This window comes from Protobothrops mucrosquamatus, unplaced genomic scaffold (assembly GCF_001527695.2).
Source record: "Protobothrops mucrosquamatus isolate PMUCROS unplaced genomic scaffold, P.Mucros_1.0 scaffold2906, whole genome shotgun sequence".
In the NCBI taxonomy this organism is placed as follows: domain Eukaryota; kingdom Metazoa; phylum Chordata; class Lepidosauria; order Squamata; family Viperidae; genus Protobothrops; species Protobothrops mucrosquamatus.
The window spans coordinates 41,632-54,335 of NW_015388932.1; the positions used below are offsets into that span (position 1 = coordinate 41,632).

At 41.4% G+C, this 12,704-nt stretch overlaps 1 protein-coding gene across 1 annotated transcript; it reads left to right on the plus strand.

Annotated features, from left to right (window-relative positions):
• Positions 1 to 3,668: 3,668 nt before the first annotated feature.
• Positions 3,669 to 4,584, plus strand: BORCS6 (BLOC-1 related complex subunit 6). The gene has a single exon (XM_015825968.1). The coding sequence runs from the start codon at positions 3,761 to 3,763 to the stop codon at positions 4,463 to 4,465; it is 705 nt and encodes a 234-aa protein (XP_015681454.1). The 5' UTR covers positions 3,669 to 3,760; the 3' UTR covers positions 4,466 to 4,584.
• Positions 4,585 to 12,704: the final 8,120 nt, after the last annotated feature.

The following is a 12,704-nucleotide window of genomic DNA, read 5'->3' on the forward strand; positions in this document are numbered from 1 at the left end:
CTCATGATACTTGAGTTAGTCACTATAGCCATGGAGCAGACTGTTCTGTTTCATCAGTAGGTTTATAAATGGTGAATATGTTTGAACTAATCTTTCTTGACCTCAGTAACTTTAAGATGCGTGGACCAATTCTCAGAATTCCCCAACTGCCATTATGTTAAGAAATCTCTCAATTCTGTAGAATGCTAATACTCAAAAAGGTAGCTGTAATATTTTTTTTTCTGCTTCCAATTATGCTGCCCACTATATTTTTTGCTATCCCACATAGCAGAATAGGTTAAGCGTATTTATGTATATTTAAATTTCTTTCCTGTGGCTGTCATTATATAGTCTCCCATAATGATCTAAAGAAAAACACTCTTTCAAAAGCCAGCAAATAATAGCAGGTTAAAATAATAAATAGAAGACAAAGAGTGGCTTAAGGCATTTCAGAATTATTTAAAAAGTTTTAAAAACAGACTTGGTTAGAAAAACACCTTTCCTGAATCAGAGTAAATGAGCACGTAGTTTGGGGAGAGGGGCCATTCCAGGAGATATTTAAAAGGATCCTTAAGATTTATCAGCAAAGATGGTTTCAGATGCAAACTTCAGTTAATGATTAGAGAGTGCCCAGTGAATATAGTATGTGAGCTTTAAAGAAAAGTACCAAAACTCTGAAATTATCAAAGCAGAAATGGGTCACTGAATCATTTTCAGATCAAGTAAAATACAAAGCTAACACCTGATTTCAAAATGGCAATCAAGCAGGCAGATACAAATAAAATTGTTTATTAGATTTGTTTGCCATCCATCTTGGCAAACTCCCTGAGGTGACTCTGGCCAGCTTACAAATATTAAAAGTCAATAAAACTTTGAACAATAAGTACATGTGGTCCTCTATTTACAAGCATTCATTTAGTGACTGTTTAAAGTTGCAATGGCACTTGTCCAAGTGAGTCAAAAATGAATAAAGTGCTAAGGTAATCAAAATAATTAAGTAATCCCATCTTTCCCTTATTGCTTTTTTCCAAATAACTTTTGTGAAATGATAGGATTGGAAAATACATGAAGGCACCGTTTTTCAGATTAAAACAAAACATTCTAAATTGGTTTACGAATATGACAGTCTGATTCCTGAAGCTTACTTTCTTGTAAAAAATACAAGAAAGAATTTGAAAGAGGGAAGACAAACACTATTAAAGGCACTGAATATGTGAAATAATTGTTTTGTTTCTGAACAAGCAAAAGTCATGTTTGTATCTTGGTTGCACTCCACAAGCCTTAGGCTATGCTTGGGTGATATTTATACAAGTAGTTACTTCACTTTATTAAGATGTATCTTAAAGATAATACACATGCAAATAATATATTGGGCTAGTAGGAACAACAAATACAAATACATGCCTGTAATAATAATTCATTATATAACTGGTTTTTTTAATTAGTCCACCTAAGGGAAAAAGAAGCCTCAGTGGAAATAATCTTTGTTATAAGAACCTCACTGAAATAAATGGTGCAAATTCTTATCAACTTTCCCAACCTTTTTTTAGCTTCTGCATAATTATACTCTTTGGAGGTGGTGACATGACATGCCAGGAGGGGGAAAAAAGATGTCTTGCTATTTATGCTCCCCCTTCTTTTTAAAGAACTTTCTGAGAGTAATCTTCAATCTAACACAGTGTTTCTCAACCTTGGCAACTTTTAATATGAATGGACTTCAACTCCCAGAATTCCATGCTGGCTGGGGAATTCTGGGAGTTGAAGTCCATTCATCTTAAAGTTGCCAAGGCTGAGAAACACATAGGTTGGTCTGGAAAGTGCTTCATTGAGGAATGAAAAAATTTATAGAGTGTTTTCTCCATCACAACAAACTTAAGTTGGACTGAGAAGAGATAGCTGATCCAAAGTCACCAAATTAATACTTCGGGCAGAGGATGGACTTGAAGGCACATCTCCCTACTTGTCCAACACCTTAATCAATCCCTCATCCTAGCTCTCCAGTTGTTCCTTCCAGGTTTCTATTAATTTTAGCCACATCAGCTATTTGATAGCAATTACACAGCCCATCAACTTAAAGGATTTCAGTTTAGGAAAAGCTGGTCTGAATCCTCCTTTGGACTCTTTCATATTGCTCTCATAATCAAAATATTGAGGATTAATAGGATTTGTCAGAGACTGAGACCTATATTTCCCCCTCCCCCATCTCTTTTGAAAACAGCTGGATCTTATGAGAAAAAAAATTGTAAGAGTTGAAGAATGCTTTGTAGTGAGCTCCAATAAATGATGAATGGAAAGGAACTGGAAATCAGGATTAAATGAATGCAGGCAACTTCAAAGAAGTATACAGGTAGTCCTTGACTTATGACCACAATTGAGCCCAAAAGTTCTATTGTTAAGTGAGACATTTGTTAAGTGAGTTTTGCCCCATTTTATGACCTTGCCAGTTAAGTGAATCGCTGCAATTGCTAAGTTAGTAACATGGTTTTAAGTGAATTGGAATTCCCCATTGATTTTGCTTGTCAGGTTGCAAAAGGCGATCACATGACCCCAGGACACTGCAACTGTCATAAATATGAGTCATGCATCTGAATTTTGATCACATCATGGGGATGCTGCAAAGGTCATAACCCTGAAAAATGGTGATTAAGTCTTTTTTTCAGTGCCATTGTAACTTAGAATGGTCATTAAATGAACTGTTGTAAGTCGAGGACTACCTGTATACATCTGCTTTTGTACATGTCTGTATATTTATGTCCTGGTGTAAGTTTTTAGGTAAAATTGGAAACAGTCTTGCATAATTCTGTTGCTTCGCTGCTGTCACCTTTCTTAGGGTGAACATCTCCATGACCAGCAATCCTGCACCTGCCTCTCCCTTTCCGATATAGCCAAAAGAGCTTTTATCATTAAAAGATGGGAAGAGCCAACCAGGGATAAGTGCAGAAGAAGGGCAGGATGCGGATCCAACTCTCAGGAACACGGTTCTACGTTTCTTTCACGGAATATACATTCTTCTGCTAGAAAATGACAGCTGTATTAAAATCTCATTCAGGTGTCCTCGTTCCGGATAAAAAGGAGCAAATGAAATAAAGCGTGGATTAAAAACTAGAGCCCAGGATGGTGAGATGGGCGGCGTATGAATTTAATAAAAAAAAAATTCATTAAAGTTCAGTAGTGAAAATTTGGGTTCCTGCAGACGTCGCGATCCCTCTGTTCTTTTAATACCAGTGTTTCTCAACCTTGACAACTTTAAGGCATGCGGACTTCAACTCCCAGAATTCCACAGCCAGCATTGCTGGCTGTGGAATTCTGGGAGTTGAAGTCCACATGCCTTAAAGTTGTCAAGGTTGAGAAACACTGTTTTAATACCATCTCAGCCACCCGCTCAGGGTGATATTTTGTGTCACGCTCCTTCCGGCAGAAGACAGCCCAGTCAAAGAGTTTCCGGTTTTGCCACCTTGATTGGTGGGTCTTTAAACGGAAAACAGCCAATGAGAAGTGTCCCTTAGTCCCCTCTAGCCAATCCGCTCTTTTCCCCGCCTCTTCCTGGACAAATCTCCGCCCCCGAGAGGCGGAAGGGGTTCCGTGCGTGTTTAGATGTAGGAGATGGGGGTAAAGGGATCGGTTTTATGCTCTGTATCTCGGGAAGAATCTTTCGTTTGAAACTCCTTGAAGCTTTTCTCTGCGTTTCTCCCCCCCCCCCTCTTCCGCCTTTGCCTTGCACCCTCTCCTTCCTTGCTTCGGTTCTCCCCGCGATTCCTAAGTTACCATCCTGCATTGCCTGATGGAGGGGCAACACATAATGGCCCAGGTCCACATCCAAGCCCCCTCGTCCAATTCCGTAGCCGGGGAAGAATCCAGGCGGTTGCCGAAGCCCGTGCGAGTTGCAGCCAGGGAAAGCATGGCCGGAGGACGTCTGTTGGACAGTCACAGCCTGGATGGGATAAGCCAGGTATACGGGGCATCCAAGAGCCAGGAAGGAAGGAGGGCCACTATATCAAGCGCCTTGGAATTGGAAGGAACAGTGAGTTACGATGGAGACCTGACACACTTTGTGGCCAACAACCTGCAAATGAAGATCAAGATGAGTTCTCGGGGCAGTCTGGACGATACAGAGCCCACCTCCTCTTCAATATCATCCCAACACTCTGTCCGAGGCAAAACTGCAGACATCCCTCCAGTGGACCCACAGGTCCTCCGGGATCTGGAAAGGCTGACCACAGATGTGGCCCAGAGAGTGGACCAGATGTTGAGAGCCTTGAACAGCGCGATCCAGAATATGACGGCGCTCAGCGTAGGGTACATCCAGACCTACCGAGATGCTGTGGACAGTTTGGGTGAATCCGTGGACATGAGCATCAAAGGGATGTACACTCTGATGGCCAGGTGCGAGGAGCTGGACCGCTCCATGCAGCCTGTTCACCTCCTTGCGAAGCAGATCCGGGAGATTAAGAGGACTCTGGAGATCTTTGAAGCCGTCTGCAAATAAGGCCCTTGTTCGGAAGGGATTAACTTGTGGAGTGGTGGGGAGTAAAGAAGAGTGAGCATTGGACTTCCTGGGATTTGGGCTTTGAAAGGGAAACTCGTGTTTTTATGAAATATTTCAAGAAATAAATTATGGCAATACTGTCCTTGTCTCCCGTTGTGATATTTGCCCTTTTCAGTGTTTACTAAACCTTTCCCAACCTAACCCAGAATGTTGGAGACCCTCCAATAATCACCAGGATTCTTCCGTCCATTTCTGTGGCTGTTTCCCCCCCACAAAATCTCACACATGCTACAAGGTCTCTTGTAGTAACAATGGTTACCACTATCCATCAAAATATTGACATGCAAGGCAGAAAATATTTTAGGCTCTCAAGAGGTAACTTCCAGCTCTTCCTGCAGAGTCCCTTTTTTCATATTATACCTAAATCCTGTTATTTTTTTTCCATCGTAAGACTATACCCTGAACCAATAAGTCTTATCAGGAGACCTTATAGGCCAGTCACTCTCAGCCCAATCTACTTCACAGGTTTGTTGTTGGGAAAACAGAAGGAAGATGTGTTGGATATGTTTGCTGCCTTATTTGCAAAAATAATAAAGGCAGGATACAAATGTTATCATTTATAAGCTGCTGTGAGCCATTTGGGAACTGATTACGTGCCATTAATTAGTTTTTTTCCTCCAGAACTGAGCAGTTTAGAAATTGCACTCATATTAAGCGCAGGAGAGCTGAAATCGAGCAAATGAATTGGGGGTCGGGGAGGAACAGGGCTGGGCGGAGATCGGCGTTATATCCGCCTCTCTTCTATGAAACACGAGACGGAGGAAAAATAACCCCAACGGTGCGAGATAAGCCGAAGAATGCACATGCCTCACTAGGGCTATTTATAGAGCTGTCCGAGAAGGGGGCGGAGTTAAGGACGAACGCGCGCCCTCAGCCGTTGAACGCCTCCCTCGCGCCCCCCCCTCCTCCTCCCCCCCCCGAGGCGAAAACCCGCCGTCTGTAGTAAAGTTTTCACCAGGTGCACGAAATTATTTTGGCGGGCGCCCAATAAAATATCGGGAAACATTTCAGGATCCCAGTGAGTTTGACGCTTTGTGCTTTGCATATGATAAACAGGGCATGTTGTTTTTCTATAAAATATAGAATATACTATTTAGGACAGAGCTAATAGAAAAGTGGGGGGGGAGCAGATGCAACTGAGAAAGAACTATTTTTGTTGTATCAATTATCAAACAATCTTGCAGAGTCTGGCTTCTAGGGTGTTCTGCACCACTGATCTGTGCTCAATTGTACACAGGTGGATTTAAAAGGGGGATGAAGGTTGTGAAGGTCAAATATGGCTCTTTAGGCTCGTTCCTTGGCATGCATATTTTCCAGTGAGACAGACTGAGACAGGAAGACCATTTTATTACAATTTGTCAGAATATTCAGACAAAAGGGGTTCCTCTCATTCAAAGAAGGAACCCTGATCCTTAGCTTACATCCCCTTTTATAGTTAATGAAGAAAAAAACAAAAGAGGAAAGTTGATTGGACAAGATAAAAGTAAATCCTCCTTTGCACAGTAAATCAACCATAAATGTTGTTTGAAGTTAGATAACCAAATGCCAGCTGACACTAAAACTTTTTCTTATCAGGAGATAGTATCCAGCCATCCTTTTATAACTTATCTTTTCAGTGTAGGGATGTTAGAAGCTATCTAACCAATCCACACAGCCATAGGATAAGAAGTCTAAAGGTGTTATCACCATGTTAAAAGAGAGAAAAGTAAGTCAAATCAAAATGCAAAGTATGTTTAAAATGCAAAGTAAAATGCAAAATAACTGTTTGCTAACAAATTACAAAGCCATGTCATGTGCTGCTCAGTTGTCAGTGGCTGCTAGTATTAATCAATGAAATTTTTATTAGTTAAATTTATTTGCCGCCCATTTTACTATGGGGCTGTTCAGGGGGGCAAATAATAAATAATAGTGACATAATGTCCAGAAGGTCACAGAAGGTAATTGCATGACCCTGGGACACTGCAACTGTCATAAATACGTGCTAGTTGCCAGGGCATGTGAATTTTGATGATGTAACCATGTGGATGCTGCAATGGTCATATGAAAAATGGTCACATCACTTTTTTCAGTGCTGTTGTAACTTCAAATGGTCACCAAACAAATTGTTGTAAGTTGAGGGCTACCTGTACTATAGTCAAAGTGGAAATTTAACAATGAACCTCCCGCAGAAAAGAATTCAAAAGCCTAAATGTAGCTGTCAAAATGGTTCTCTCTCTCTACTCCCCGCAAATGTCTTTCTATGAACTCCTAAGTAATGTATATTAGATTTTGTGAGATTAGGAATCATAAAATCGTTTTAGTATGGAGCAGGATTCATATGGACAATTTCCTCATCCCTGTCACAGGGGTTTAACAGTCACAGAACTCTGAAATGAATGTAGAACAAAATAGAACACCTGTGTTGAAATTTTATGAAGACTGTAATTTGTTTATTTGTTAATATCCTTCCTGTACTAAGATGCCATCCACAATCTGGCTGATGCATTCTGGACCAAGATCAGCTTCTGTTTCAAGGGTGCTGTAGTAATAGTAGTAGAAGAAGAAGCAATAATAAGCATCTTGAGTGCAATTTATTTATCTAACAATATTTATATGGCTGCCAAACACACTCTCAGTGACTCCAGCAGCTTACAAGGATAAAATTCCAATTCCAAAACATCTGGAAGCACCACTTGAATACTGTTGATATTGACAAAATCACCATCAGTCAGTTGCAAAAGGCAGCTTTACTTGGAACAGTAAAGTTCTGTGACAATACTTTTAACACCTTCAACATCAACATCTGCCTATCTCAGGTTCTTGGGAAAACTTTATAGGTGGATAAAAATGCCAAATCCAGTCTAAACATTTGGCTGACTGTGCAACTAGCCCTAATAATACTAATACCTTTAATATTATTAAACAACTTCTGCCTATCCCAGGTCTTTGGGAAAAACACGATAGCTGGATAAAAATGCCAAATCCAGTCTAAATGTTTGGCTTTCAATGAGACCAATTGTAATATTTTGTTCAAATTTCTATGCCACCTGTCTCTCAGTGACTCTGGGCAATTTATAATTCTTAAAACATCTAAAAAGAAAGAACAATATAAAACAGAACAAAACAAAAGAATAAGAATGAGGAAAAAAGATACACTCAGAGGGGAACAGAAAGGAAGAAAGAGGCAACAATCATCCTCTCCAAAGGAAGCAAGTATAATAATCCATAGATGATAAAACCTCAGGTGTCTGCAGGAATAGGTGTGCTTGAAGCTCCCACCAGTGCTTGTCAAAATGCCCAGCCATGCCACAACTTAGGCATTGTAGGTCAAGGCTACTGAACCAAGAAAATTCCCCAACTGCAAACAATTGAGTCTTCAATCCATACAAGTAGTCCTCCACTTACAACCATTCATTTAGTGACCATTGGAAATTACAGTGGCATTGAAAGCAGTGACTTATGACCGCTTTTCACCTTTATGACCATTACAGCATCCTCATGGTCAAGTGATCAAAACTCAGAGACTTGGCAACTGGCTTATACTTACGACAGTTGTGGTGTTCTGGGGTCATGTGATCACCTTTTGTGACCTTCTGACAAGCAATGTCAATGGGGAAGCCAGATTCACTTAACAACTGCAGTGATTCACTTAACAGCTATGGCAAGAAAGGTCATAAAATGGGGCAAAGCTCAACTGTGATTGTAAGTCAAGGACAACCTGTATTCAGCCCTTCTGGCCAAAGGCACCTGGCTTTTGAGGCCATTCTGTTTGTTTGCCCAAATTTAGATTGCTGTCTTGTATATAAGTACATTATATATGTACATAATGAGTGTTAACAATGGCATTCAGGATCTGCCAGAAAAAAAGGGAATTATTTTAATACATTCTGCTTTGATTGCGTTTTTCTCAATCATCCTTCCTTGCAGAGTGACAGTTCTTTTTAAATAAGGAACTGCCACCCTGCAAGGAAGGATAGTTGAGAAAAACCACAGAGAAACAGTGTTTTGTTTCTAAATCCCGTTTGAATACTATATAAATACTGTTATTGGCAACAGCAGTAATACTGAATTAACGTCCACGAACCCTAAGAGGCATCTTGAGTGGGCGTGAAATAAAATAGACGGAAACCAGAATAATGCTTCAAAAAAAACCACCCGCCAATAACTTTGAAATAAAGGACCCGTATTAAATTCTTTAAGGCTGTTGAGAAATAAAGCCGTTTTTCTTAACGAGGGTCCGCACAAGCGGCACTTGGGGAGCCGACTGAGTTAAAATAGTAGAGCTAACAAGAGTTCTGCTGCCTAGAAAGGACCCAGGAGGAAGTACGGTTGGAGAGGGGTCTTAATCATGATGGACCTTCCTGTTCCAAGCGGATCTCTATAGCTAGGCATCTAGCAGCCTACCCGTGCCCACTCTTTTAATGAAAACAAAGCCAGTGGGGGACACGTCAGGGAGGGCACAGCCAAGTAACAAGGTTTGACATGGCTGCGCTAGCAGTATCTCTGTGGACCAGCCTGAGGAGAAGATGAAAGGGCTTGTGGACATGTGGGAATCAAAAGAACAACCTGGTCAGGAAATTGTAATGACAGCAAACTGGGGATGGGAGAGAAACTAAGGTGGAAAGCTCCAGTCCATTCTCATTCGCTGTATTATTATTTTTTAATTGTCAAAATAGCCTTCGTTTGTTAGAGGAATGGCTTTGAAATAATAAAAAAAAATCGAATGATTTTGGTAAATACTGTTTTTTAAAAAACCTATTATGCTAGCTTCAATCTATCCTTTCAAACTGAGGAGGAATGTAGTTGTTATAAGGAACAGAAATCTTGTTTCAAACGGTTGGGAATTGTGAAAGACGTCTACACTGTAAAATGTAAGGGAACTTGAGTGTGCAAAGAAATTCTAGCAAATACGTGCATGTGGGAGGGGGGAGAAAATAATTTGGGGGGCTCTGGAGACTCAGGCACTTTTTTGGGGGGGGAGAAAGAATGTCACAGACATCTGTATTCCTCATGCTAAAGAAATCTGGGTTTTTTCCCCCTCAGAATCAGAATCCCTCAGAGCTAACTGTTGCGATTTTCCCACATGGAAAGTGGAAAACCAGCCTATGTTCTGGACCTCCAAGACTGTAGTGAAAGAGAGACATTAAGAGGTGAGGAATAAACTGAATATATTTCGCTCAGTAAGTGTGTTGTGAGCTTGGAATTCTTATTTCAAATTTGCCTTTTGTCGTTATTAAATGCCCCTAGCCTAGTCACAATTTCTTAATAGCTTTTTAAAAATATATTTATATTGGGCATATAAATATATCTCTTTATTTCAGCTCTACCATAGAAGAATGTTGACATAGATCTTGGATTCTGATAACAAGATTTAGTTTAAGTCTATCGTTTAAATGTAAAGGTACTTTTAAGTTTTAATCATTGTATATGTTTTTAATATATTGCTGCTTAAAGATGTTTTATTGGGGCTGCTGCTTTTATTATGTTAAATGTATGTATGTATGTATTAATGTTTGTGCTCTGTTTCAGTTGTTTTAAAATGTAGTTTGGTTTTATTCTGCTGTCCTAGAAAATCTCAAGAGATCAAAGTCACTTTACAGTTACCTCTTTTTTTCCCTTGAGGCTTTAAATATTAAATTCTGTATGCACTTTATGGGAGAAATTCTAGACACTTAAAATATCTTTTAACTAAACTCTTTAACTTCTTTGTTTCATTACAAAGTACAGGAAATAAATTTTGCTGGCTTTGTCTCACTAAGAAATATGCTAATGACTGTGAGTAAGAATAAAAATGAAACACTATCATTTTTCAGAGCTAAATTCTGCTTCATTTCAAGTCTTACAGAGATTCTCCTAGATGTAGGTGGACAATAATATTTAAATTTTCAAATATTTCTATGTTTTACAAGGATCCAAGAAAATGTACGTTCAGTCATCATAACTTAATTGGGAAAGTCAGTTAAATAAACTTCTGATATCTAAATTAACCTCTACACATCCTCTTAGTTGGTGTGGGTTTGTAGCAGTGTAAATCAGGAGTGGACTTGATTAAAAAAAATCTGACTTTGCCATCAATTATGTTATGATATAATCAGCTTTCCTAAAGTAACATACAGTAAAAAGCTTAAATGTATTTGGTGAGAATGAGATTAAATTGTTGTGATATAACTTCTGACTGTAGGCATTGAGATGACACATGAAAACAAAGAAGAGGAAGCAGGATCAGAGAACAAACAGAAAGGAGACCAACATAGAGACTCTCCAGTGAAAGGTATTATAATAGAAGACCATCAGAAGGAAAGCACTCAGCATGACATCTGTAATGGTGAATCTATCATATCTCTGGAACAGGAATCCATAGATAATCTTTCTGACAATGACAGAGTGCCCAAAGCTACCATTTGTCCTGACTGTGGGAAGAGCTTTAGTAACAGTTCTCACCTAATCCGTCACCGTCGCGTCCATACAGGTGAGAAACCGTACAAATGCCCCCATTGTGATAAAAGTTACCGCCAAGACTCTCACTTAGTTCAGCATATGCGTTCTCATACAGGTGAGAAGCCATACCGGTGCACACATTGCGGCAAGGGCTTCTCACAGAGTTCCAATCTCATCATCCACCAACGGACTCATACAGGCGAGCGACCCTTCACCTGTCCAGAGTGTGGGCGGAGCTTCAGCCATAGTTCTGATCTCATTCAGCACAAGCGGATACACACCGGGGAGAAGCCTTACGTCTGCTCCATCTGTGGAAAATGCTTTTCTCAGAGCTCAAAGGTTACCCAACACAAACGCTTCCATTCTGGGGAACGTCCATTTTCCTGTGGGGAGTGTACCAAAACTTTTCGCCTCCGGGCTGATTTAGTCCGTCACCTCCGTGCTCATACCGGAGAGCGGCCTTTTGGCTGTCCTGAGTGTGGGAAACATTTTGCGGAGAGCTCCCATCTGATCCGTCACCAGAGGATCCACATGAGCGAGCGTCCCTTTCGTTGTCCAGACTGTGGGAAAGGATTCAATCAGAGCTCCAACCTCCAGCAGCATCAGCGGGTCCACCGAGGCCAGAAACCCTTCAAATGTGATGAGTGTGGGAAAGGTTTTGGCGTAAGCTCGGCACTCTTGCAACACCAGCGCACTCACACAGGTGAACGGCCCTACTGCTGCAGCCAGTGTGGGAAAAGTTTCAGTGTCAGCTCCACCTACCATATACACCAGCGTATTCATGCAGGACAAAAGCCCTATGCGTGTGCGGACTGTGGGAAAGGGTTTGTGCGTAGTTCAGCTCTCCTTCAGCATCAAGCCACTCACACCGGTGAGAAGCCCTTTCGATGTCCCTATTGTGGAAGAGGGTTTGGACAGAAATCGGCACTTTCTCAGCATCGGCGAGCCCACGTGAGGAGAGGGGAGACATTGACTTTGATAGAAGGATGGGAAACGGCTGGGATGGAAGAGGTGGGGGACCAGGGAGTGGGAGGGGAAGCAGACCGCCTGTGGCAAGGGAATGGAATAGGGATCATGGAGCCCGAATGGCAGGGTGTTGGGGATGAGGCCACAAGGCAGGAATGGGGGGACGACGGGGATGAGGCCATGAGGGTGGAGTGGCAGGATGATGTTGACGAGTTGCCACAGTTGCAGGAGGATGGCAGAGAAAGCACGAGGCAGATCTGGAAAGATGATACGGGGACCGAGTGGCAGGACGAGGAGGATGAACAACTGGAACAGGGATCACAGGGGGATTGTACTGAAAGCATGAGGCTGGAATGTCAGGAGGAGGATGACGATGATGATGATGACAATGATGATGACTTTAGGAGGGTGGAGGAGAGTTTCCAGGACGGCAATCTGAGTATGAGACTAGAGTGTCACGGTGATGATGATGATGATGACGATGGTGAAAGCGTAGAAGAATACGTACAAGATGGCAGTAATTCAGACATGAGGGGGAAAGGCCAGGACGAGATCACAAAGCACGGCTGGCAGGACGATGGAGGCGAAAGCATAAGGGAAGAATGGGAGACTACTTTAGATCATTTAAGGCAGGAGAAATTAATTGAGGAAGAGGAGTGGCAGGACAGCGAAGAGGAAAGTGAGAAACAAAGTTGGCTAGGCAAAGGGGAGGACAGCTTGGAGAGAACAAGGAAGAAGCCGGAGACTGAGTCCCCCTGCTGAAGCTGGGGGGCTTTAAGGAATTGAAACAATTGAC